General features: G+C 39.0%; 1 protein-coding gene across 1 annotated transcript in view; it reads left to right on the plus strand.

Annotated features, from left to right (window-relative positions):
- ENPP3 (ectonucleotide pyrophosphatase/phosphodiesterase 3) overlaps positions 1-2,380 on the plus strand; it is a 79,775-nt gene extending 77,395 nt beyond the window's left edge. The window contains exon 25 of the mRNA XM_079780836.1: positions 2,134-2,380. Coding sequence (XP_079636962.1) covers positions 2,134-2,304 — 171 coding nt within the window. The 3' untranslated portion in view covers positions 2,305-2,380. The remainder of the gene's footprint in view (positions 1-2,133) is intronic.
- The last annotated feature ends 22,242 nt before the right edge of the window (positions 2,381-24,622 follow it).

Raw genomic sequence — 24,622 nt, forward strand, 5'->3', positions numbered from 1 at the left:
TAAGGAACTGGTGGACATTGATATTGGGTCTCAAAAGAACTGTTGGACCAGAAAGAAACTCACTACAGACTGATTCATTTGCCTGTCAGCATAACTATTATTGCTCGTCGCACATTCAATTCTTATAAGTATATCTCTAGTGTCACATGATTTCGCTCATCTAGGGGAAATGATGAACAACATAGACTGATGAACAAGAACAGAACCAGAAACAAGGAGGCATCGATCGGACTATCGGGCCTCAGAGGGAGGATAGGGGAGGGTCGGGGGAGGGGGGAGAGATCAACCAAAGGTCTTGTGTGCATGCATATGAGCCTAACCAATGCTTAAGTTCAACAGAGGGTTGGGGCATCCATGGGGAGGGGTGTGGGATGGGAATGGGGGGATGAGGACAAATATGTGACACCTTAATCAATAAAGAAATTAAAAACAAACAAACAAACAAAAAAAAACCTCTTCAACGTCAAATGGCCAAGAAATATCTGAAAAGATACCTACCTGCAATAGCACAGGGATAAAACCCTATTTCACACCATGGTTTGGGGAGAATGAGGGGAAACAGAGGTATCACCCACTGCCAGTGGAAGTGCAAATTGTTATAAACACTTTGTGCTAGGCTTAAATATGGTAAAGTCAAAGTTTCATGGACTCTCTGACCCAGAAATTTTATTGATATATGTTAGAAACTCATGTTCTTGAACTCAGGAGGCATGTGCCAAATCACTTATTATAGTATTACTAGAGGCCCAGTGCATGATTGAATCATGCACGTGTAGGGTCCCCTACACGCTTTCGCTTTTCGCGGTGGAGCTGGGTGCCTGTCCACTGGTGCACCAGGCCTTTCAGAAGCCTCCAGCTCGGTGGAGGCTTCTGAAAGGCCTGGTGCCGGAGCAGACAGGCACCCAGCTCTCCCACTTTTGATGGTCCGTGGCCACTGAGGGGGGCTACCCTGCTGTTGAGAGGCGCAGGGGGCAGGAGTCCCGCCCCCTGCGCCTCTCAACGGCTGCTGACGGGGGCTGCCGCGGACACCTGGCTACCCTGCCGTTGAGAGGCGCAGCTGGGTGTCTGCGGCAGGCCCCCTCAGCGGCCGCGGATCCATGCCTCTCAATGGCCGGATAGGCCACCCCGAGTCCCGCCCCCCAGCCTCTTGCCATCCAATCGTGGGTGTAGCGGAGTGATAGTAATTTACATGTTACTCTATTATTAGATAGGATTACTGGACATTTAAAATGCCCAAAATACTATTAATACGGCAATAAGAAATAAACTGTGCTGCCGAAACCGGTTTGGCTCAGTGGATAGAGCGTCGGCCTGCGGACTCAAGGGTCCCAGGTTCGATTCCGGTCAAGGGCATGTACCTTGGTTGCAGGCACATCCCCAGTAGGGGGTGTGCAAGAGGCAGCTGATCGATGTTTCTCTCTCATCGATGTTTCTAACTCTCTATCCCTCTCTCTTCCTCTCTGTAAAAAATCAATAAAATATATTTAAAAAAAAAGAAATAAACTGTGCTATTATAAGACATAGCTAAAAACAGATGATTTAACTAGATCTAGATATATCACTATGAATAAATTACAAACATAATGTTGAATGAAAAAGTAATTATCAAATACCACTTATATTACTTATGTAAATTTGAAAACCCACAAATTAATAGTATATATTGTATATTGATACACACCTACTGGCTTCACAATGACTCACAAAATAATAAGTTCAGAGTAGACTTAACTTCATCTGTAATATTAACTTCATTGGGGACTTAACTTTATCTGTAATATTTCATTTAAAAAATGTACATCTGAAGTGGATATAAAATGGCTAAACTTGATGACTTTGTGGTGGTCTGTATTTGCTGTAATATACTTTGTACTGTTGGTTTTCTTTTTATTTTAATAAACAAAATTTAGCTGTATCAAATTAATATTTAAGGCAATAACAACCACAGGAACAAATATCGAATCATGTTGTACACCTGAAACTAATAGAATATTGTATGTCAATTACACCAAATTTTTTAAAAACTAAAATAAAAATCACAGGAAAAAGGACAACTTCTAAGTAATGGGAGATCTTTCTATTAATTAAAAAAATAGGCCCCATGGAAAATGGTCTTTTGTTTCTTCTTTTTAGGAACATAAACCAGAAGCTGTTTGGATTGAAGAAAGGTTGAAAGCTCATGTTGCTCGGGTCCGAGATGTGGAACTTCTTACTGGGCTAGATTTTTATCAAGAAAAGGCACAGCCTGTCTCTGAAATCTTGCAGCTAAAGACGTATTTACCCACATTTGAAACCATTGTTTAACTAAATATATAAAACAATGTTGACAATATGTAAATCATTTTTTCTGTTGAGGAATCATAAAATAAAGTTTTCTATTTTTCCCTAATTCCTCTGAAAGCCATATTTTATTATTTTCATTGTTCTCTTTTCTCTTATACTAGTACTTCTTTTGGAAATGTGTTACTTTATTTTATTTTTTAAAATATATTTTTATTGGGGGTGTCAATCAGGGGAAAAGGAGACATATGTAATACTTTAAACAATAAAAAATATTTTTTAATTGATTTCAGAGAGGAAAGGAGAGAGAGGAGAGAGAGAGAGAGAGAGAGAGAGAGAGAGAGAGAGAGAGCGAGAGAGAGAAACATCAATGATGAGAGAGAATCATTGATTGGCTGCTTCCTACATGCCCCACTCTAGGAATCCAGCCCACAACCCGGGCATGCGCCCTGACCAGGAATCAAACTGTGGCCTCCTGGTTCATAGGTCAACATGACACTCAGCCACTGAGCAACATGGGCCGGGCCATTGGAATTAAAAAAAAAAAGACAAAGGTTTTCTTTACTTGTAGGATTTAGTTTTAAAATTTATGCAGTGAAAAATATGCAATACAAACAGTCTAAAAGACAGGACACAAACTGAAAACTATTTCAGCTATATGGTAAAATGTGGAGAGAGATAAAATCCCTCTAAACAATGTTCCCCTGCTCGACTGAGGCCTGACACTAGATAAGATCACCCAGAATTTGGGCCCCAGTATGGGGAGACAAGTGGAGGAGGTTTATAAACCTGAACTGAGTCTAACTGGGTGTCCTCATTGCTTCTGAGTTTCTCTAAAAGTGACTAAATAATTTCTCTAAATCACTTTTAAATGGTTACTCAACCAAGAAATAGAAATTTCCGTCAGAAAAATTAAAATTACATTTTTCACAGATATTGTGATATTCTATTTTCCTTTTGTATACTCATTAACCCCCTAATAAGAAATATTTATGTGTGAAATTATTCTGAAAGAAGGATACCAATGATTTAACAGGTCATGCATGGTATTACAGATTTGTAACTGCTACTTTTAAACTTTTAGTATGTAGCCTATTTTTATAATGAGCTTGTTTTATTTTTTAAATTTGAAAGTGTTAACAATAAAGTTAGTCACATTTAAAAATATTTATTTAGAAACAATTTCAAAGATACAGGAAGTTTGCAAGAATAGTTTCAAGAACTCTTGTGTAACATTCCCCCAGCTTTACTAATTATTAACACTCTTGCTATGTATCTTTATGATATTTTTATTTTTCCCCTAAACTTTCTTAGAATACATTGTAGTCATAATGCCTATTTACCCCCCAATACATCAGTGTGTATTTCCTAAGATCAAGAACATAATTCACAAAACCACAGTCAGGAAGTTCAATCTGGATACAATACTATTATTTAATATATAGCTCTAATTCAAACTTTTCTCATATTTTCATGAATGTCCTTTACAATTTTCATTCTGGGATCCAAAACAGAATCATTCTTAGCATTAAGTATTTTTTCTTTGATCTTTTATAATGCACCACAATTCCTTAGCTTTTAACAAATAATGTTGACATTTTTTAAGAGGGCAGGGGATTTATTTGTAGACTGCCCTTCGATCTGGGTCTGTTTGACATTTCCTCATGATTTGATCTCTGTGTGGTGTTTTTGGCAGGAACACTACCTCAGTGATAAAGTGTCCTCAGTGTTTCATGCCTGGAAGCACTAGATGTTCATTTGTGCCATTAATTTTTTTAAATCCTCACCTGAGGGCATGTTTCCATTGATTTTTAGAGAAAGTGGAAGGGAGGGGGAGAGACCAAGAGAGAAACATCAATGTGAGAGAGAGATGTCGATTGGTTGCCTCCTGCATGCCCTGACCAGGGCCAGGGATCCAGGCTGCAATGGAGATATGTGTCCTTGATCAGAATCCAACCCAAGATCACTGAGCCATGCTGGCTGGGCTGCCTGCATTTATTTTTGAAAAAAATAGATACTTTAGCCTGGCTGGTGTGCTCAGTGGTTGAGCATTGACCTATGAACCAGGAGGTCATGGTTCAATTCCCAGTCAGGGCACATGCTTGGGTTTCAGGCTCCATCCCCAGTAGGAGTGAGCAGGAGGCAGCTGCTCAATGATTTTTCTCTCATCATTGATGTTTCCATCTCTCCCTTTCCCTTCCTCTCTAAAATCAATCTATATCTATATATCTATATCTATATCTATATCTATATCTATATCTATATCTATATCTATATCTATATCTATATCTATATATTTTAAAAGATAGATACTTTAAAATTTTTCTTTTTAACTTGACACATGCCCTGGAAATCACTCCATATAAGTTTATATAGATCTTCCTCACCCTATTTATTGCTGCATAGTACTCCATATGGATGTACCATATTTTTTTTCATAGTTTTTTTTAAAAGACCATTTTTTAAGAGCAGTTTTACATTTATAATAAAATTGAGAAGAGAAAACAGAGACTCGCTATAAACCCTTCATCCCTACACATACATAGTCTCCCCATTATTAACATCACTTACCAGAATGGTCATTTTTTCCCAGGATGAATCTACATGGACACATCATAATCACCCAAAGTCCACAGTTTACCTAAAGGTTCATTCTTGGTGTTGTACATTCAATGATTTTGGTTATCCATTATTATAGTATCATATAGAATGCTTTCACTTTCCTGAAAATCCTCTGTGCTCTGCCTATTCATCTCTCTCTCCCATTCCCTCCCATCACTGGCAATCGTTGTTTTATGATCTCCATACCATTTTCAGAATGCCGTATAGTTAGAGTCATAGAATATGTAGTCTTCTCATATTGGCTTCTTTCATTTAGTAATATAGATTTAAAATCCTCTGTACTTTTTATGGCTTGATAACTCTCTCTTTTTAAAAAGCTAAATGATAGTCCATGGGCTTTCACCTACTGAAGGACATCTTGGTTGCTTCCACATTCTGTCAGTTATAAATAAAGTTGCTATAAACATCATGTACAGGTTTTTGCGTGGGCTCTTTATGCAAGTTTTCAGCTCCTTTGGGTAAATATCAATGAGCACAATTGCTGGACTATATGGTAAGAGTATGTTTAGTTTTGTAAGAAACTGTCAAGCTGTCTTCCAAAGTGCCTGTACCATTTTGCATTCTCACCACCAACAAATGAGAGTTCCTGTTGTGCCACATCCTCACTAGCATTAGGTGTTACCTGTGTTAGGGAGTTTGGGCCATTCCAATAGTTGTGTCGTGGCCTCTCGTTGTTGTCTTCATTTGCATTTCCCTTATGTCATACGATGTGGAGAACCTTTCCGTAGGCTCACTTTCCATCCGTATATCTTCTTTGGTGAGGCGTCTGTTAAGGTGTTTGGCCCATTTTTTTTAAATCAGATTGTTTGTTTTCTTACAGTTGGGATTTTAAAATTCTTTGTTTTTAATTTCTGATCACATCTCCATTTTTATTCAGAAAACTGACCTTTCTATAGCCCTTTACAAACAAGAGCAGGATGATTCCTAATTCTCTTTAGTTTAGTTTTAGTTGTTTAGTATGCTAACCTTTAAAAACTGATAAGTGCTCAGTACCAGGCCAGCTTTGGCTTTCAATGTTCTGACCATCCATCTCATGCTGGCTTCTTTGTAAATTCTGAATAACAGTCCTTTGTAAGGTGTCTTATTTGCAAATATTTTCTTCCAGTTTGTGGCTTGTCTTCCAATTCTCTTGATATTGTCTTTTGCAGAGTAGAAGTTTTTCGTTTGAATGAAGTCCAGCTTATCAATTTTTTCTTTTATAAATTGTGTCTTTGGTATTATATGAAAAACCTCCTCACCAGCCTGACCAATGTGGCTCAGTGGCTGAGCATTGGCCCATGAACGAGGAGGTCATGGTTCAATTCCCAGTCAGGACACATGCCTGGGTTGTGGGCTCAATCCACAGTGGGGGGACAGGCAGGAGGCAGCTGATCAGTGATTCTCTCTCATCATTGATGTTTCTATCCTCCCTTTCTCTCTTAAATCAATAAAAAATATATTTTAAAAAATCAATAAAAATGTATTTTAAAAAACTCATTACAAAGTTCAATATCATCAAGATTATATATATACTAGAGGCCCAGTGCATGATTAAATCATGCACGTGTAGGGTACCCTACACGCTTTCGCTTTTCGCGGTGGAGCTGGGTGCCTGTCCACTGGTGCACCAGGCCTTTCAGAAGCCTCCGGCGTGGCGGAGGCTTCTGAAAGGCCTGGTGCCTGAGCGGACAGGCACCCAGCTCCCACGCTTTTGCTTTTGATCGCTGGTGCACCAGGCCTTTCAGAAGTCTCAGGCATCCAGCTCCCACGCTTTTGCTTTCGATCGCAGGGGAGCTGGGTGCCTGTCCGCTGGTGCCTGAGCGGACAGGCACCCAGCTCCCCCGCTTTTGATGGTCCGCGGAGGGACGTGAGCTCGCTGCCCCAGAGGCCCCTTCTGTGCCGCAGCACAGCCATGGCGCAGACGCTGAGCTCGCGCCGCCGCTGGCGACGCGAGCTCAGCATCCTGCCAGCCCAATCGGCCACCCCGGCTACCCTGAGTCCCGCCCCCCCGCATCTCCTGGCCAATTGCGGGCATAGCGAAGGTACAGTCAATTTGCATATTTGTCTATTATTAGGTAGGATACTAGAGGCCCAATACATGAAATTCGCAACCCAGGCTTTGTCCGGAAGGTCATTTGGCTGTCCGGTCTAATTAGCATATTATGCTTTTATTATTATAGATGTTTATATATATATATAATAAACTATCACACATAATTTTATCAACCAATGATTGTAAATATTAAAGACTACTGACCCATGGCCCCTGGGCATAGCTTTCCTTTAAATGTAATATTTGAACATGATATTTGAGGAAATGCTAATCCATGTTCCTTTGGTTCAGATTCAAATGTTTTGTTTTGTTTTTGCCTCAGGGGAACTTCAAATTACTCAGGAAAATACTTGTATTTTGGAGATTTAGAAAATTGTTTTTATAAGAAAGTGTAACTTATTGGAGCAAGTAAGAAAATGACTACTTGACATTTCAATAAACATCTTGATTTTTTTTTTACAAATTTGTACCCAAGAAACGTGTAGCTGAGAATTAATGGAGAGTCATGTGGGTGGTGAACAATCATCACCCCAGTTTTCTTGAATTATTATTATTATTTTTTTACTTTTGGACAATAGAACTATGCCATCTCAGGTGATGTAATATCTTTACTTTTTATTCTGCTGACATTGAAATATTGATCAATTAAATTTTTGACAAGTGTTTTTTATATACATGATAATTTACTATAACAGCGTTTCTTGCTTTTAAGTAGAGAGACCACATATTATTGCTATTTTTAGTTATATGTATTTTGGTACACGGGCATATAAGAGGGACATTTTTGTGAGTTCCAATGTTACTGAATCAAGGATTACAATTAATTCTTGTTTGTAGAAAGAGAACTTTCCAATCTAAGTGAGGTCAACTAAGGTCTTGGGAGCAGACTTAGAAAGAAGGGAAATTCTAAATGTTGGCTTATTTTGCAGACTTAGTTAAAATTCTGGAAATTTATTTTCTCAATTTACTTGTTTCTTTTTTTAAAAAAGTAAATGTTCAGGTTATTTAGTACCACAGCTGGAATTAAGACAGCTCAGTGTCTGCTTTAGAAAATATCAGAAACAAATGAGTGTTCTGGGCGAGTAGAAGTAGATAGATGGGGATGAGTGGAATAAGGAGGTGTACCTATTGATGTGCCAATGATTCCTCTTTAGCCACTAAGTTAGCTGGACTTTAGTATAAGAATGTCCATCAGTGTTTGATCATTTTGGAATAAGTAAATGAAATTTCTAGGAGTCTGTATTTCTCCTTTTAGATTGGGCTGATCTTGATGCTATAAGTCTCATCTGGTTTTGGCACTAGAGTTTATTTCCAAATTGCATTTGAGTTCTTTGAAAATCCTCTTGCCCTGGGGAAATCTCTTTCCTTCCTCCACCTCCATCCCCGCCCCTGCATCACCGCTACCCCACCACCACTACTTGTCATCTGTTTACTTTGGGAGGGCTGGGCATGGGAATGGAAACAGGACATAAACTGAAACAGTTTTCAAAAACACAAACAAGGCTATTGGAAGACACGACTTCCTTTTTACACAGCAACCTTGGCAGACCACAATCACTCCCTCAATCAGTGGATTCACGCTTGGACAAACTTCCAGACAGGAACAAACCTCAGCCTTCCAGTGACAGAGAATTCGTGTTCTGACTTGTTCCAAATCTGCAGTGTAAACGTAGCTGATGACAACTAGTAAAGGGCGACACTGGACTTAGAGCTAGGCTGGTTCAGTTATGCCAAGACGTTATGTTTCTAAATGTGTAAATTAAAGATTCACAGGTCTAGAAGAAATCTGGAGAGGCCAGCTAATCCATCGTTAAGGTTCACTTTATTAAAGAACTAGAGGCCCAATGCACAAAATTCATGCAAGAGTAGGCCTTCCTTCCCCTGGCTGCCGGCACTGGCTTCCCTCTGGCCACTGGCAGGCACCCAGGACCCGGGCTTCCCTCGCAGCCCTGTCTTTGTTCAGAAGGTCGTCTGGAAGGACATTCGGAAGGATGTCTGGTCTAATTAGCATATTACACTTTTATTATTATAGATAAGGTTCTCTATCTCTGAGGCAAGGGTGGAGAATGTCTAGCCCATGGGCCCATAAGACCTGCAAAAATAGTTTGGTCTGGCCCTGCCAAGGCATTAGAGGTGAGTTAATTAAGTGTTTGACCAAATATAGCAGGCTAATTTTTAAGTTGGTAATTTTGTATGGCCCTCAAATGATGTTATAAATATCCAAATGGCCCTTGACAGAAAGGATGAACAAAGACCTTAAACATTTTTTTTTCATATTTCTTGAGATTAAGACGTTTTGCCTAATGATTAGCAGTGTCTTGTCTATTTAATGTGATATCTGTAAAGTTTGTGTATAATAGTATCCTAATGAATCATTTTTTTCTCAATTTGAATGTGATTCGGTGACAGTAAATTGATAAGAACACGAGTTCCTAAGTTATAGACACCAGGGTTTAAAATCCTGGCTTTTAAGTTGTGAAAACTGGAGCAAGTTTCTTAAATTCTACAACTCAGTTTTCTCATCTGTGTGAGGGGGCTCATTTAGTACCCACCTCACGGGAGCTGTTGTGGAGATTCAGTAAGTTACCAGATACCAAATATGTACAACAGAGGCTGTAACATGGAAGCACTTCCCTCTCTTCATCATATCGAAAGCATCCTCTTTGAATTACCCAGGCAATTGTTTCTGCTGCACTTCGGCGTAGGCACAATTTCCGTGACTTAAATTTGTGAATTGTGTCTGGTTGATCTTTGCCCTGTGATTTGGAGGATTGAGTCCTATATTTCCTGCCAGAGGAGTTAGTCACATTAGTAGCATCCTCTATCATGGTTTGTGGTTGCCCCGATCTTTAAATTTGGCCTGTGATATTACAATCTCTATTCATTGGTTAGGTCCAAGAATATTTTTATAAGTTATGACCACATTAGCAATTTAAGGGGAAAAAAAAGGAACCATGGCATGTCTAATCCCGTTACTCTGGAATATTGGAAAAAAAAAAAAAAACCACACAGAGAAATAGATTGGCCACAGTGGCTCAGATTAACTGGCTTTGGCAACAGATTCATTTCTCTCGGGATCTCATTTCAGAAAATGGGTTCGTTCTGCAGAGATTTCATCAACTATCACTTCAGATTCTGACTTTAGCATCTTATAGCATTTAAGCCGAGTTTTCCACAAATTAAGAACAGCAATTTAAAACGAAATCTTTAATTCATTACTTTGATACTAAATGTCTTTCTTTCTTGCTGTCCCTTTGAATCTGAAACCAACTGCCTTTTCCTAGTCAATCAGCAACATGTTTGACTATTCAAGATCTTCTTCCTTAAGAAGGTGAGATCTGAGCAAAGACTTGGAGAGATGAGATGTTAACCAGGCAGGTACATGGAAGCTATCAAGGCGCATGCCTGGTGTGTTCAAAGACCAGTAGAAAACCAGCATAGCTGTTAGAAAAAAAAAATGTTTTCTTCTCATAGCTCTCATAACCATTTCCTGGAATCCACCTTAAGAATAAAAAACTAGATAAAAGAGATATTTTTAAAAATTGCAACCAACTCAAAGAAGTGATCAATATTTTTCTGTTATTGTTGTGTTTCACAGTTACTCTGGGTCATCCTGTACCAAAATAAAATTTCTTTGTAGTTAGAGACAAATGATAAATGGGGTATATTAAGTTCTAGCTGGCAATAACAAGTTTGTTAGCAATAATCCAAATATAACTCTGCATGTTACCTTCTAGTCAAATTATAATATTAGGATAAGCCATATGAAATTGACATTCTTATAACTCAAAAACTGTTAACCATTGTCCGTTTTATATGGTTTAACTTATACCTCATTTTGGTAATATTTAAATAATGCAAAGTGTGTTGATTGTCAGAGATATAATTTGGCATTGTTGTATTTTGGAGTTATGATTGCTTTGTGAAACACTTTTTTCAATTTATGTATCAAACACTTTCACATGTCTCCTTATTTAACTCTACAATCTTTTGATACAGGTTTGATTATTCTCAGCTCATATATAACAAACCTGACAAGAATGGAGTTTGGATTATTTATTAAACACAAAGTTACTTGAGTGCTGAGCCAGGATAATATACATTTTCTTTTACCCCACATCCAGTGCTCATTCTATCGTCCCACAATTACAGTCTATTACTATCAGTTAATCAAGATATTTAGGGAGACAAGAGTTTCAATTGCCTATAACCCAGCTAAAGCAGTATTTCCTAAAGTGAGTTTGTGGAATCCTACTCTCCAGGTGTGATCATTAATTTTATGTGTTAACTTGGCTGGACCTATTCTGGATGCTTCTGTGAAGGTGTTTTGAATAAGATTTAGATTTAAATTGGTGGACTTTGAGAAAGGCAGATTGCCCTCTGGAATGCAAGTGGGCCTCATCGAATCAGTTGGAGATCTAAATAGAACGGAAGGCTGACCATCCCAAGCAAGGGGGTATTTTCCAGCAGTCTTCCTTCAGATTTCATCTGCAACATTATGTCTTTGGACTTGAACAACGTATTGGCTCCTCCCTGGAAGGAGCCTTATGTATACATGTATATGTATATAGTGTATAGCATATACATATATAATAAGTATATATAATATATACATATACAACAAGATATTTGTTTTGTTTCTCTGGAGAACCTTGACTAATAGACCTGGGATGTTTAATTACAAAAGGTTTATATGTTTGAAAAGTTCTAAGCATTATTTGTTCTTTGAAAAGGCTTCATTACTTTTTTGTTTTTAAAAAAATACTTTGAATTTAATTAAAAACAAAAGGTACCAGCAACCTGTGCATATAGTTGTAGTATTCTAAAGAATACACTTTTGTAAATGTGGAGGAATGGAGCCAATCTGTACAAACTAATACCCAGAAGAACCTGCCAAGTGCTTTAGGAAAAACACAAGGAAGAAGAGGAAGTACAACGCAGTGGTTAAAGTCAGGGCTCTTGTATCATATTGCATAAACTTTGTGTGGTTCATGTTCATGGGTAAAATTAGGTAGTTTAATAGCTGTTGTAAGATTAAACGATATAACACAAAAAACATACTTAGAAAAGTGATAAGTGCTCCTTTTATAATGTTACTTGCTCTGAAAATTACCATGAGCTTATATACTTCAATGTGAAAAGAATTTAGACTAGTCTTAAAAATTAGATTGCAGAGAAAGAATGTATTTTACTAAAACTATAAAACAATTTACAATTTTTAAAATACAATTTTTTGAACAACTATGGATGTACTATTATAAGACATGTTACAGATTCAGTTACATTGTTGGCAAGAGACATAGTAAAAAAAATAGATAATGGATTTTTTTTGTTTTGTTTTGTACCTTAACTTCAGAACTTCTGTCGACATCATTGCTCTTAAAAGTAATTTTGGTGCATATATTGTACCACATTTATGTAGATGCTTGTGAGCAATTTGAGGGAAGGAACCTTGTCTTATTCACCTTTGTACCAGTAACTATCAATGTGTCTCATTGAGAAGGAGCTTAGCAAATGCTAAGTAAACTTATCTGTCCCCATTTAAGCTTTATTATAAAAGCACCAAGAGTTTCAGTTCTACTGAACTATGCTTAGAGAGACTTATGCTTAGATGTAAGGATGCAATAACATGATTTATCCTGCCATATATTTAAATCTGAGTGAGAACAAATCCTGCTTAATTTTAATCTTTCTTCTGATTCATTCAATTATTTTTCTGGGATTTCATGAGATGATAGTTGCCTAAGACCTGTTGGTAAAACTTTGAGGATAGGATGCTGATAGTGGGGAAAGGATCAGGAGAAGGAGAACGCGGGGCAGTCCAGGGCCAGCAGATCTGCGGCGGGAAGCATGTATTCATTAGGTACGTCTAGGACAACCGTGGAATATGACCACCTCAGACACGGTGGGTGACTTAGGTTTTGAGAAGACATAGCAAATGAAGAAGTCACATAAAATCTAAACTTGTGTCTTTCTTTTAAAATGGGAATAACCTAGATAATATGCAGGCATAAAATTTTGAAATCCCAACTCAGCAGGGATGAAAGTGGAAGAATTAAACTCTCTTACGTTTCAAAAAGCAGTAAGAGAAAAACACATTAGACTGGAAACCAGCTGTGTGGGGGTTTCAGCAGTGCCAATGAGTAGAAAAAGTTTCCATATAATTTTAATAACCAAGTAGAGTCAGAGTGACTCAAGCCATGTCTGGAGTGTAGACGTATTTGATGGAAACTTGGTAGGCTGGCTTTTCCTCTTTCCCCACTCTGGCTCTCCAAGCCAGAGCCCACATACTTGGAAAGAGTAACTGGGCAATTACTACATGGTTGCTGAGTGATGGGGTAAATAGTTAGAAAAAGGCTTGAATTTGGATTTATGACAGCTCTCAAGGTAAGTCTTCTTGCTCTCATGTTATAGACAGTTTTCTATGTAAGAGGAAACATACTATTAAAGGAATGCAGAAGCTTGCTATGTATTTCCAATGAAAATTCATCTTGATCAGTCAAATGTGTTATACAAAAGTACAGAAATTTTCTTTTTAGGTTTTCAAAAAAGTTTCCTTAATAAAATACTTAAGACTCCATGTGTTCTCAGAAGCCACGGCAATGTGCTTTATGAGAAGAAAGATAAGAGAAACTCTTGCACACCAAGTCAAAGAGCTCCAGTCCTGTCACCAGGGGCCAGCTCATTTCCATCAGAAGCCAAAGCTCAGGGCAAAGGCAAGTTGAGAGCAGAATTGAAAGAGGCCATGTCACAATATTTTATATTTATCTATACGTGTTTAAGGATATAGGACTACATTGTATATTTATCCACTTGGTGAGAATAATATTCTCTTAGCTGAAGAATTTTACCACCACTACCACCATACATATACCTGTTTGTATGGTGAATCTTTTGATAAGCTGCTTGAGATGAAGCATAAAACACCCACAGGCCAGACTTAATTAACACTAGTTATTGATCTGGTTTTTTATTGTGGTGGTGATGGCTGTTGTTTGTGAAGAGTATTGTTAGTGGCCTGGCTGGGTATCTTTTTGGTAACTGAAGAATTCAAGCCAAACACTGGATTTGTAAGTTAGGAATATAAGAAAAAAATTTTTTGATTGGCAGGCAAGAGAAGAGACTGTGGGGCAAACTGGGAAGGTTAGCTTTTATTACATTTTTCTAGGCTATATGTGGTATAATTTCTTTTCCTAATTTGCCCTAGAAATATTTGGTTATTACTCAAGAATACATTGTAGTGTTAGACTTCGGAGATGTGGCAAAAGCTGAGTTTGGCTTCAGAGTAGGCACAGGGTGGAACAGAAGCCACCGTGGAATTTCAGGCACATCTGGGTTACCTAGACTTTTGGGTAGTGATCCAACTCTTAATAAAAATGCCGTTACGATGATCATGTTGTTTGCCATGAGTATTTTCCCTCCAAATTACAATGTTGAAGCAAAAGATGATTACTTTCTTAGGTGAGAAAGCATTTTCTCTCATTTATGCTTTATGATGATATCTGAATGTCACTAACAAAAATTTAAACACACGTTAAACTCCTAATGGAAAAATAGGACCCATTTTTCAAATGGGTAATTTGGACTATTCAGTTAACAGGGAAATTTGGGGTGTAAAGAGAGATGAGTTAATATATACTTGCACTGAATTTAAAATATTATCTTTAAAATTATAAACCACTTCTTAATTTTTCTTGTTATAAAGCTATAAATGTCTATTATAAACAGAAAATGCAGATAGGTCAAAGAAATAACACTCAAAGTACTACCAAGTAGAAAATCACTGCTAATATCTGGATATATAGCCTTCTAGTGCTGCCTGTATAAGCGTATAGTCAGCATGTTGATTTATCTATCTCCTGTATCCAAGTACTTGCTAGGTACTTTACATAAACTATTTCATTAAACCTCTTTTTACACAATGAGGTAAATGATATTTTACACCTGTGGAAATATTTGGCTATATTGCCTTTGGGAGTTCTCCAGAGAGCAATCCTCTTATTTATCCATGGCTAATGACAAATTACATAGGTAAGCTCCATTGTCACTTATGTTACAGCACTTGCCATATCTTTAGCTGTCCAGACACTGGCCTAAGTTGAAGAATTTCATAAGGATATCTCAGGAATATAAAGAAAACCAGACCAAAGCCAAACCTCTTAGTCTACTGAGGAAAGAATTAAGGAATATCTAATGTACTAAGAGTTCTGTGTTCATTGATTGGAATACAGTAGAACACATTCTCACACTTGGTCTGTTTTCAAATATGAAAGTATTAGGATCGTTGGAAAAAATGCTGAGCCATCCCAAATAAAATTGTTGTGTTTGGACATTATGTATTTTTGGTATATTTGTTAAAAATACTTAGCATTCCCCTAATTGATACAATTATTGATAGTAATTATGGTTTCAAAAATGGATGTAGATGAGTGTATGCTGAAGTGAAAATAGGCTACCAAAAGTATATAACACTTTCCAGCCATGAACAAACCATGTACTAGTTTGTCATGTTTAAATTTCTCAACAGACATTACATATTTGGAGAAAGTGAAAATGTTGTTCCAAATGAAATTGTTAAAGGCAAAGTATATGAAATATGATTCACTTGCCAGACTTCCAAGAAACCAATACTCCTGGGTTTCCTTACGCATGGTGATTCACTATTCCAGGATGTTTAAGCAGATGTCCTGGAAGGTGGGTGGCAAAGAAGAGAAGTCAAGAGCAAGAGCAGGAATTAAAGAATAGACTGTGTCTTATTTTACATATTGGTGTTTCCTACCTGAATCCTGAATCCATATCCTTGGTATTTTCACCCATTTGGGGGAACTAACTTTTCAGGCTGTTGTCATCTCTCTCTCTGGGCTATTGCTTAAAGATAGATGACACAGGCCTGAAAAGGTGGGAAAGTGGAGGACTGAGCAGAAGAGAAGCAATGTAATAGTTGATTACTCTGGAAGAATAACAGGATGTGGAGGCTGATAGGAAAGGAGGAGTCGAGAGTGACTTCAAGTTTCTGTGTGGAGTGGATTGACTGCCTGCCTCTCAGAGGCACAAAAGAAAAAGCAGATTTGAGGAAAGGAAGGAATTAGGTTTGGAAATGCTGAATTTAAAATGTCAGCTACTCCTGACATCAGCCAAGATGTCCCTTGTCTGGTTTTTCTGCTTTTCTGTGCCTGAAGCTGAAACATGACTGATGCCTGGATATATTTGATGCAGGTCAGAACCCCATTCAGATGACAATATACAGCAGATCATTGGAATTACAGATCTGAAAGTCAAAATTCTGGGTACAGAATTCTGGGTTGCCGATTTGTGAGTCATTGGCACATTGTTGTCTGATAATGATCACACAGGAAGTGCACATTAGGGTAAGAAAGGAGACAAGACAGACCTTATGATAACTCTGATATTTAAAGGGCAAGGAATGGAAGAGGAGCAAAGAGGAAGAGAAGTGATAGAATGTGATGCCACCAAAGAAAAGGGAAGTTGAGAAAGAAAGGTAGTGACTTCCCATTTCAGGTGATAAGAAGGACCAGCTAACCTGAAAACATCCTTGCTAAGTAACACCTAAATATATTGGATAAAAGATAATAAACATGCTTTAAGTGTGTAGCTAAATTTCAAAAAGTGAGAGACATTCTCGTGGTCTCCACATTGAGAGGGAGCTCAACACCTGAGTGGTGAGTGTGTGAGCTTGTGCTGTTGCAGTCCCGGGGAGTTTACCATTCTGGGGTGAGGGGCTTAGTTTCTGTGAAGGAGCAGGAAATGAAATCCTGTAATTTTAAAAAAAAAAAATTAGAAATAACCTACATAAAAAGGTAACTGTATAAACAAATTATAGCATGTACATATGATGGCATACTACCAAATGCAGTTACAATTATGACTGCATGTATTGTTGGTGGTGAAATGGCACCAGTGTTAGATGTCCGGAGACCTTGGTTTAGCAGCCTCAGTACTTGAATTTTGGCTAAAAAAGAATTCAGAGACGAGATTCAAACTCTAAGAGAAAATATATTTAGGAAGTCACAGAGGTAGGAGTGAGCCATAGAAGAAATGGGCTCAGGAAACAGGTTCCAGAGGCAGAAGAAGAGCCCTTGGAGCTTAGGAGAAAGAAAACATGCCTGGGGGGAGGGGTGGGGAAAGGCACAGGGGTGCTCCATAGAGAGCCACAATGTGTCCTCCTCCTCGTCCTGGTCTTCGGTGTGTTACCTGTAGGTCTCAGGGGAGAATCCAGTAGAATATTCATCAGCTTTCCAGGTGTGTCCTTTCAGGGTTGTGGTGTCTACTGATTGGTTGGCACAGGGCCGGGGCCATTCATCAATGCAGCTACTCCTGACATCAGCCAAGATGTCCCTTGTCTGGTTTTTCTGCTTTTCTGTGCCTGAAGCTGAAACATGACTGATGCCTAGATATATTTGATGCAGGTCAGAACCTCATTGTCCTGGGGGCTTAATGCTTCAGGGCTATTAGCCAGCCTCTTCGTTTGTTCCCCCTCTAAGGGGGTCTAATTCATATGACTAGCGACATGCCAGAGAAGAAATGGTCAGGGGAGGGTCTGAGAGCCACATGACCAGCGATATGAAAGGTCATGGGCTCTAAACCAAATGACCGACAATATGCTGCAGGAGAAAAGGTTATCCTGGGGGCAAGGTGCTTGTTTTTCCAGTTTTGCCCAAGGCTAGGCATCCGGGGCTTTCTTGCCCTGGTGACCTTCTGCACCTGGCCCATCGTCCTTGCTCTGCTCATGCCTATCTGACTGCCTGCCACAGTATCCTCATGAGTAAACCTGAAAAGCGATGTTCAAATAACAAGGAAAATCTGAGAATGATATTCCAGTGTTCCAATTAAGGAAAAATTTTAGAAGTACAAAGGATTAAATAGTTCATACATGTATAAATAATAAAAAATGTAAACCATATATGACATAGTCATGTCAATGGTTACCTTCAGTGAGGGAGAGAAAGAAAAAGGGTTAAAGAGAGGTATCCAAGAGCTTCTATGGTATTCATAATGTATTCCTCTAATAAAAGGAAAAAACTGAGGTAAACTATTACGATTCGTCAAAGCTAGGTGGTTAGTATATGGGGCCCTGTGTATGCTGGAGACATCTTAACATAATATTTTAATAAATCAGAGAAAAATTTGAGATATCAGCTATATACTATAGAAGCCAGAGGGAATACAAAATTGCAGGGTATAACTGTGTACATGCATGCATACATGCTTGTGTGTGTGTGTGCATGTGTGAGTATGTGTGCATGTTGAGAGAGACTAAGGGTATTTATGTAAGTAGTGTAGAAGGTGCTAGGGCAAGTTCTCCCATATGAGTGAACACATGAATAAATGAATAAAAGATGGCCTTAACTTTCTCTGTCAACTGCGGGAAGAAAAGAAGCCAAAGAGCTTGAGATGTGGTGAAATTTGAGGATCAGTGCTGTGTTGTGTGGAAGAGGAAGCTGACTGGAGGTGAGTTAGTCAATCAGTCAATTGGTCAGGTGGTCTTGAGTTCTGGAAGGTGAGTTCACCAGACGGTTGCATTCAAAATCTATGAAATATTATAGTGTATGTGTGTGTGTAGATATTTACCTATCAATCTAACTACCTATGTGTTTTAATATATCAGGGCACTTCTTTACATTTCTGCTTGGTTTTGATGCCTGTTGCCAGCTCATGGAGACCAGGAGATATGACAGGAGTGGAGAAGTAGAAGATACAAGTTCATGTCCTGCCTCGCTTATCTATACACCCAAGTGACCATAAACCATAAACAAACCATTTAGTTTTTCTAAGCTTAATTACCTCCAAAATTTGTTATTTGGGAAATTAAATGGTGTGTCACAGGGCTTTGGAAAGTAGAAGGCCTTGCCCAGCCGGTGTAGCTCAGTGGTTGAGCATCAAACCAGGCTGTCATAGTTCAATTTCTGGTCAGGGCACATGCCCAGGTTGCAGGCTTGATCCCCAGTGTGGGTGTGCAGGAGGCAGCCAATCAATGATTCTCTCTCATCACTGTTGTTTCTATCTATCTCTCCTCTCCCTTCCTCTCTGAAATCAATGAAAAAAATATATGTATATTAAAAAAAGAAAGAAAGTAGTAGGCCTTAAGTGATCCAATTTACTAAAGGAAAAGTTGAATGTGCCCAAGAAAAGTAATAGTTAAAATTAATAAATGGCAAATGAAACCTGGGCTAAATCAGGTACAGGGAACACGTTGTTATCTAAAATCCTTTTAATTATCTTGCATGACTCTTTGTGCATAAAGTTCAGTTTTCATTCTTTTTTTTTTTTCCTGTGACAATACCAGTTGAATGGTGCTGCCTGCTTGATTGGAAAATTGAGTATTTACTATCCTGCATATGTGGGAGCAGTTGCAGGTGTTCAAAGTTGGATCAGAGTTATTCCCTGGTAGGCAACATTGCTTTGTGGTTAGACGCACAGGCTCTAGAACTAATTCCAAGTTATTTACTCTCCATATGTGAAATAAGGATAAAAGTGGTATCTGCCTTTTTATAGGGTTATTGTGAGAATTAAATACTTTGAGATTTATAAAGCACTTAGAGTAACTGGTGCACAGTAAGTGCTATCTAAGTATTAGATTAGTAAGTAAGTTCTGTACCTCTGAGCTTTTGCCAGCTACTGCAGACTCGCGTTTTACACCAAATGCTGGCTCTGTTTTCTCACTGCACACTGCAAAGGCCCCTGGGACTCTGCATTGTTCTGGTATAATAATCTAACTCTGCTCCTGTCTCATTTTACACGTTTGGGATGTGGACAACAGAGTGACAATCATTCACATTATTTTAGTGATATGTGAGAGCTGGGGGGTGGCTCCTGACAAAGCCGTAATTATTTTCCTTGGATTATTTTGGGGCTTTATGATACTTGCAAACATTGCTTATGAAATCAGCGTGGGATAATCTTTCTGGAAGACGGTGGTGTCTCAGAAACCTTAATAAACTGCTGGCTTCAGCTTTGACAATTTATTTTGAGGTAAAAATTGGCAAGTGCTTGAACATGTTTGTATGATTCCATAATGTTGTTGCTAAGTGTGATGGTGAAAAGGAACTACCTACACAGTCAACAATACTAAACTGATTAATAAATGATGGGGTGCTAATATATTTTAATCTATAGGTGGTAAGAGAAATTTTTACATAAAAAATCTTCATGGCATATTGTTAAGTAAAAAGCAAGTTATAATACTGTGTGTAGAATATGATCCCCCCCCCTTTTTAAAAAAATATGAAACTTTTATATGTTTATATTTGAATAGAAAAACATTGGAAGAATCTGTATGAAATTATTAATGGCAATTATCTCTGGGTAGTGGTATTTTGAGTGGTTTTAATTTGATCTCTTTTCTTTTTGTTTATCTATATTTCTAAATTTTCTTCAATGATCATGAATAGAATACATAAGGACAAAAAGGGAGAAAAATATTTTGAAGAGACATGTCATCACTTTGGCTAGTTTATGTCATCAGTTATTTGGAAAAAAAGACAGTTTCCATGCATTCCAAGAGGGCTCTAGGGAAAGATAAACTTCATTTCATCTCTTAGGTTCTGTGGCTGAGCCTAAGAATTAAACTGACAAAAGACAGATTAACAGGAGAAAAGCATACACATTTTATTTGATATTTTATGCATACGTGGGAGTCTTCAAAAGAAAAAAACGATGAGCAGAAGAAGCCCTACAGCCTAGATCTATTTTTAAACAAAGAATGATAAGTTGGGAGGAGGTATGACAAAGGGGGTTGGCCTGGGGGCAGTGAACTGGGAGACAGTGAAGAGAAAATGCTCCGGGGAAACTAGTGGAAGTTAGGGGTTGTTTTAATAGGTTTGTTTGTACACAAGTCTCTGGTGATAAGAATGTTCTGTCCCTGGTGCGGGGAGGGCACCTTTCTAGTGGGAAGTTTTATGGTCTGTTTTTAGGTATAAAGGGAGAGGTCAGAGAGCCCTTCCTGCAACTCCTATTACGCCAGTGCCTTTAGCTTCAAATAATCAATATTTTGGGTTGGCCTGGCCGAACCCTTTCAGGGCCACGGCTGGCCTTAGGAATGTCATGGTTCCTCCTGATTGCTGGTGAGAACCACTTGCCTGCGGGTTAAGTGAAGGCTGATGCTGTAAACATGAATGCTGAGAAGTGGTTTCATGGGCCTTTAGCTGCTTGCCGCCTCTGCGCCTTCCTCCCCACGTTATTCTCAGTGGGAAAGAGGATCTCTGTGCACAAGGTCAAAAGTACTTCACTATCTAAGGTCTCAAGAGGGGGAAAAGGGAGAGAACAGTTCTTATCTCGACCTAGTAATCAAAGGTGAACTCTTAAGCCACAATGACTCCCTTGCTCAACTAGTGATCTTGGTTGAAACAATACCTTTGAGTTACTCCCAGCAGACCAGTCTCCAAGATAAGGCAAAGATTTCACGCTTTTGGCTAACAACTCCTAGGGGAGTTTGCCAACAGGTCTCCTAAGGCTGTTCCCAGGCTTTGCTGGCAGATTTCCAAGCCCAGAAATCTGAAAAGATAGAAATGAAAAGGGACAGAAAGAGACTGGATTCTTTCCTCAGTGCATGTGCGGCTACCCTCCAGCTCTTCTTCCCGGCTGAGGCCGAGGCCGTGGCTGTGCAGGAACCAGCCAGAATAGCTGATCTCACACCTGATACTCACTGTTTCTCCTGCCAGAAGGTTCTTTTTAATTTTTATCTTTCAGCTACAGTTGGTTTACAATATCATATTGGTTTCAGGTGTACCACCCAGTCATTAGACATTTATACAACTTACAAAGTGATCACCTCAATAAGTCTAGTACCCATCTCACCTATACATAGTTATTATGATATTATTGACTATGTTCCTTATGCTGTACTTTACATCCCTGTGACTATTCTGTAACTACCAATTTATACTTCTTAATCCCTTCACCATTTTCACCCATTCCCCCCAAACCACCTGCCATCTGGCAATTGCCAACATGTTCTGCCAGAGGGCTCTTTTTGTTGTTAGTGGTTAGAGCTTCTAGGTGCCACGAACTCATTTCCTACCCAGGATTCTCCTTTCCATTAGAATGCTTGAGATTAAATTCAGGAGTCCATGGACCTACACTGCAAGGAGTGTGCCTGGGAGAGGCATTTTAGTCTAATAATAAAGAGTCACAGCCCTGGGCCTGAGTTACCACATAGCAGACAATTGTTAAGCAGAATTTCTAAGCCCCCGTCTCTGCCTTGGTAAAAGGAGAATAAAAATAGTACGCACTTCAAGAGGTTACTGTGAGGATTAAATCTCACTGTGTCCTTAAGTGCTGGCATGTAATAAGTATTTGATAGAAGTCAACGTGAGCTAAGAAGGAGTTAAGGATTTGATTCTGGTTTCAGAGGCAGCGGAAGGGCAGGTTGGATTGAGTTTAGGACCAGAATTCTTTGAGTTGGGGAATGTGACCACCCCTCCCTCACCCTTGAGTAGAGTCATCTAGGCAGTAACTTTAGTAAAAGTACTTCTTTCTACTCCAAAACCCCAAACCATAGTATTTAACACAGCACTACTACTCATGAAGGTGATGTTTTGGATGTCTGTTTTCTTGACTCGTTCTTAAATTTATGTCCTTTAACCACAGAACCTCAGATGGGCCGACATCTGCTGGGACCATTACCGGGGGAAAAGAATGCTTCTTCTCATGATGTCAGTTTCCTTGTAAAGGGAATACCAGGAAGCTCAGAATGTTCATGTTATTTGAGAATAGTAGGAAAAAATCAACTATTAAATACAAAAAAACCCCACAAAAAAACCATTGAATCTACTTAAACCAATCACTGCAGCTGGCAACAAGTGCATTGAAAGTCAGTTGCAAAACGTGATAACTTTCAAAGAACCTTTTCATATCTTCTCTGAGGTCTTTCTGAAAGGATTCCTTTCTCCGTGAACGTGGCTGTTTAGGACGGCCTCTATAAACTAAGGTGAATTTGAAGGTAAGCATGGTTCTTAAAGGGATAGAAGCTCGATTCAGAAATGTTTCATTTGGGGTGGTAAACACACAATACAATATTCAGATGAAGTATTATAGAAATGGGATTTGGGGGTGGTCGGGGTTGCCTCTCACCTCCAGGCCGCACCTCTTTACCTCTTTCACCTCATCTGCTCTGATCACCCTTCACTAACTGGGCTCCAGCCAGATGGGCCTCCTGGGCATCCCGCCGACAAGCTCCAACCTCAGAGCTGCACTTGCTGGGTCCCTCTTTCTGTAACACTCTTCCCCCAGATATCTCTCACCTCCTTCAGGTCTCTAGTTCAATGTCACCTTCTCTGTGAGGCCTTTCCTGGCCACCGTGACGAAAATTGCAACCACCTCTCCCTAAGACACTTCCTCCTCCTCTCTGCTCATTTTTCACCATAGAACTTACCACATGAAGCACAATATCCAGAAAGTGCTGGCCACACAATGCACTATAGAGTGTCAGTTGCTTACCCTCTTGATGGCGTGGCTGACTGGGCACTGTGGCTCACTGCTACTGCCCAGCATCTCAAGACAGTATCATACCTCATATTGCTAGCCCAAGAAAAGATCAAGATTCAAAATTCGAAGTATATTGCTTTAGCAGCACCGCAAAGTCAAAAGTAAGTGGAACTATCGTAAGTCAGGGACTGTGTATAGAGGTAAACAAAGCACTAAGCCAATCAAAGGCATTCCCATTGTAGTAATCATGTCCTTTCAGCATCTGCTGGTTGGTGGTGGGATGCTGGCTGGAATCTGGAGGCTTTGGTTTCTGACATCAGAGTCTATGTCGGTGAGTGCATAGAAGAGATTCGGCCACTCTTATCTGACGCCAGATCTGTGCTTCCTGAGGCTGGGGATCCTCAGGACTCTCAAAAGATTGATCTATGTGCAATAGGTGCTTTTTTTTTTTTTTTTTTTTTTTTTTTTTTAATTAGAGAACATAGAGACCACAAAATCTTTAGACTTTACTCCTCTGGAATCAACATTGATTGAGAAGAAATGGAAATATTCAGTAAATCTTAGGTATAGAAATCTACCCAATTCATCATCCTTTTTGTCAGTTCTTTTTTAAAAATATATTTTATTGATTTTTTACAGAGAGGAAGGAGAGGGATAGAGCGTCAGAAACATCGATGAGAGAGAAACATTGATCAGCTGCCTCCTGCACACCCCCCACTGGGGATGTGCCTGCAACCAAGGTACATGCCCTTGACCAGAATCGAACCTGGGACCCTTCAGTCTGCAGGCCGACGCCCTATCCACTGAGCCAAACCAGTTAGGGCCTTTTTGTCAATTCTTGTTGGTTCCTCTGTGTGGTAAACTGACTTCCATCTTTATTTCTCCATAAGAAATAATCAAGATTACATGGTTATATGTATGCATTAATATTTCCTGATATTTCCAGCATATGTGATTTTAACTTTGTCCCTGGGTTTTCTGAGAACTCTTAGTGCATTCTCAGTAACAGAGCTATATTTTAGGAGTTGAAGACTCTGAAGCAATTAATCATGAGAAATTCTTTCCGGTTGCAGTAATGAAGTCTGGTTTCAATGTATTTTTCTATGGTTACTTAGCAAAACACTTAAGTAAACCCATACTGATAAATGTGAACTGGGTTTCCCTCCTCTCTCTTCCCTCCTACTTTTCTCTCAGGAGACTGGTAAGGAAGAAAACTGCTCTGTCTGGGATGGCCACCTCCTGGTA

This window comes from Cnephaeus nilssonii, assembly GCF_951640355.1.
Source record: "Cnephaeus nilssonii genome assembly, chromosome: 9".
Lineage (NCBI taxonomy): Eukaryota > Metazoa > Chordata > Mammalia > Chiroptera > Vespertilionidae > Cnephaeus > Cnephaeus nilssonii.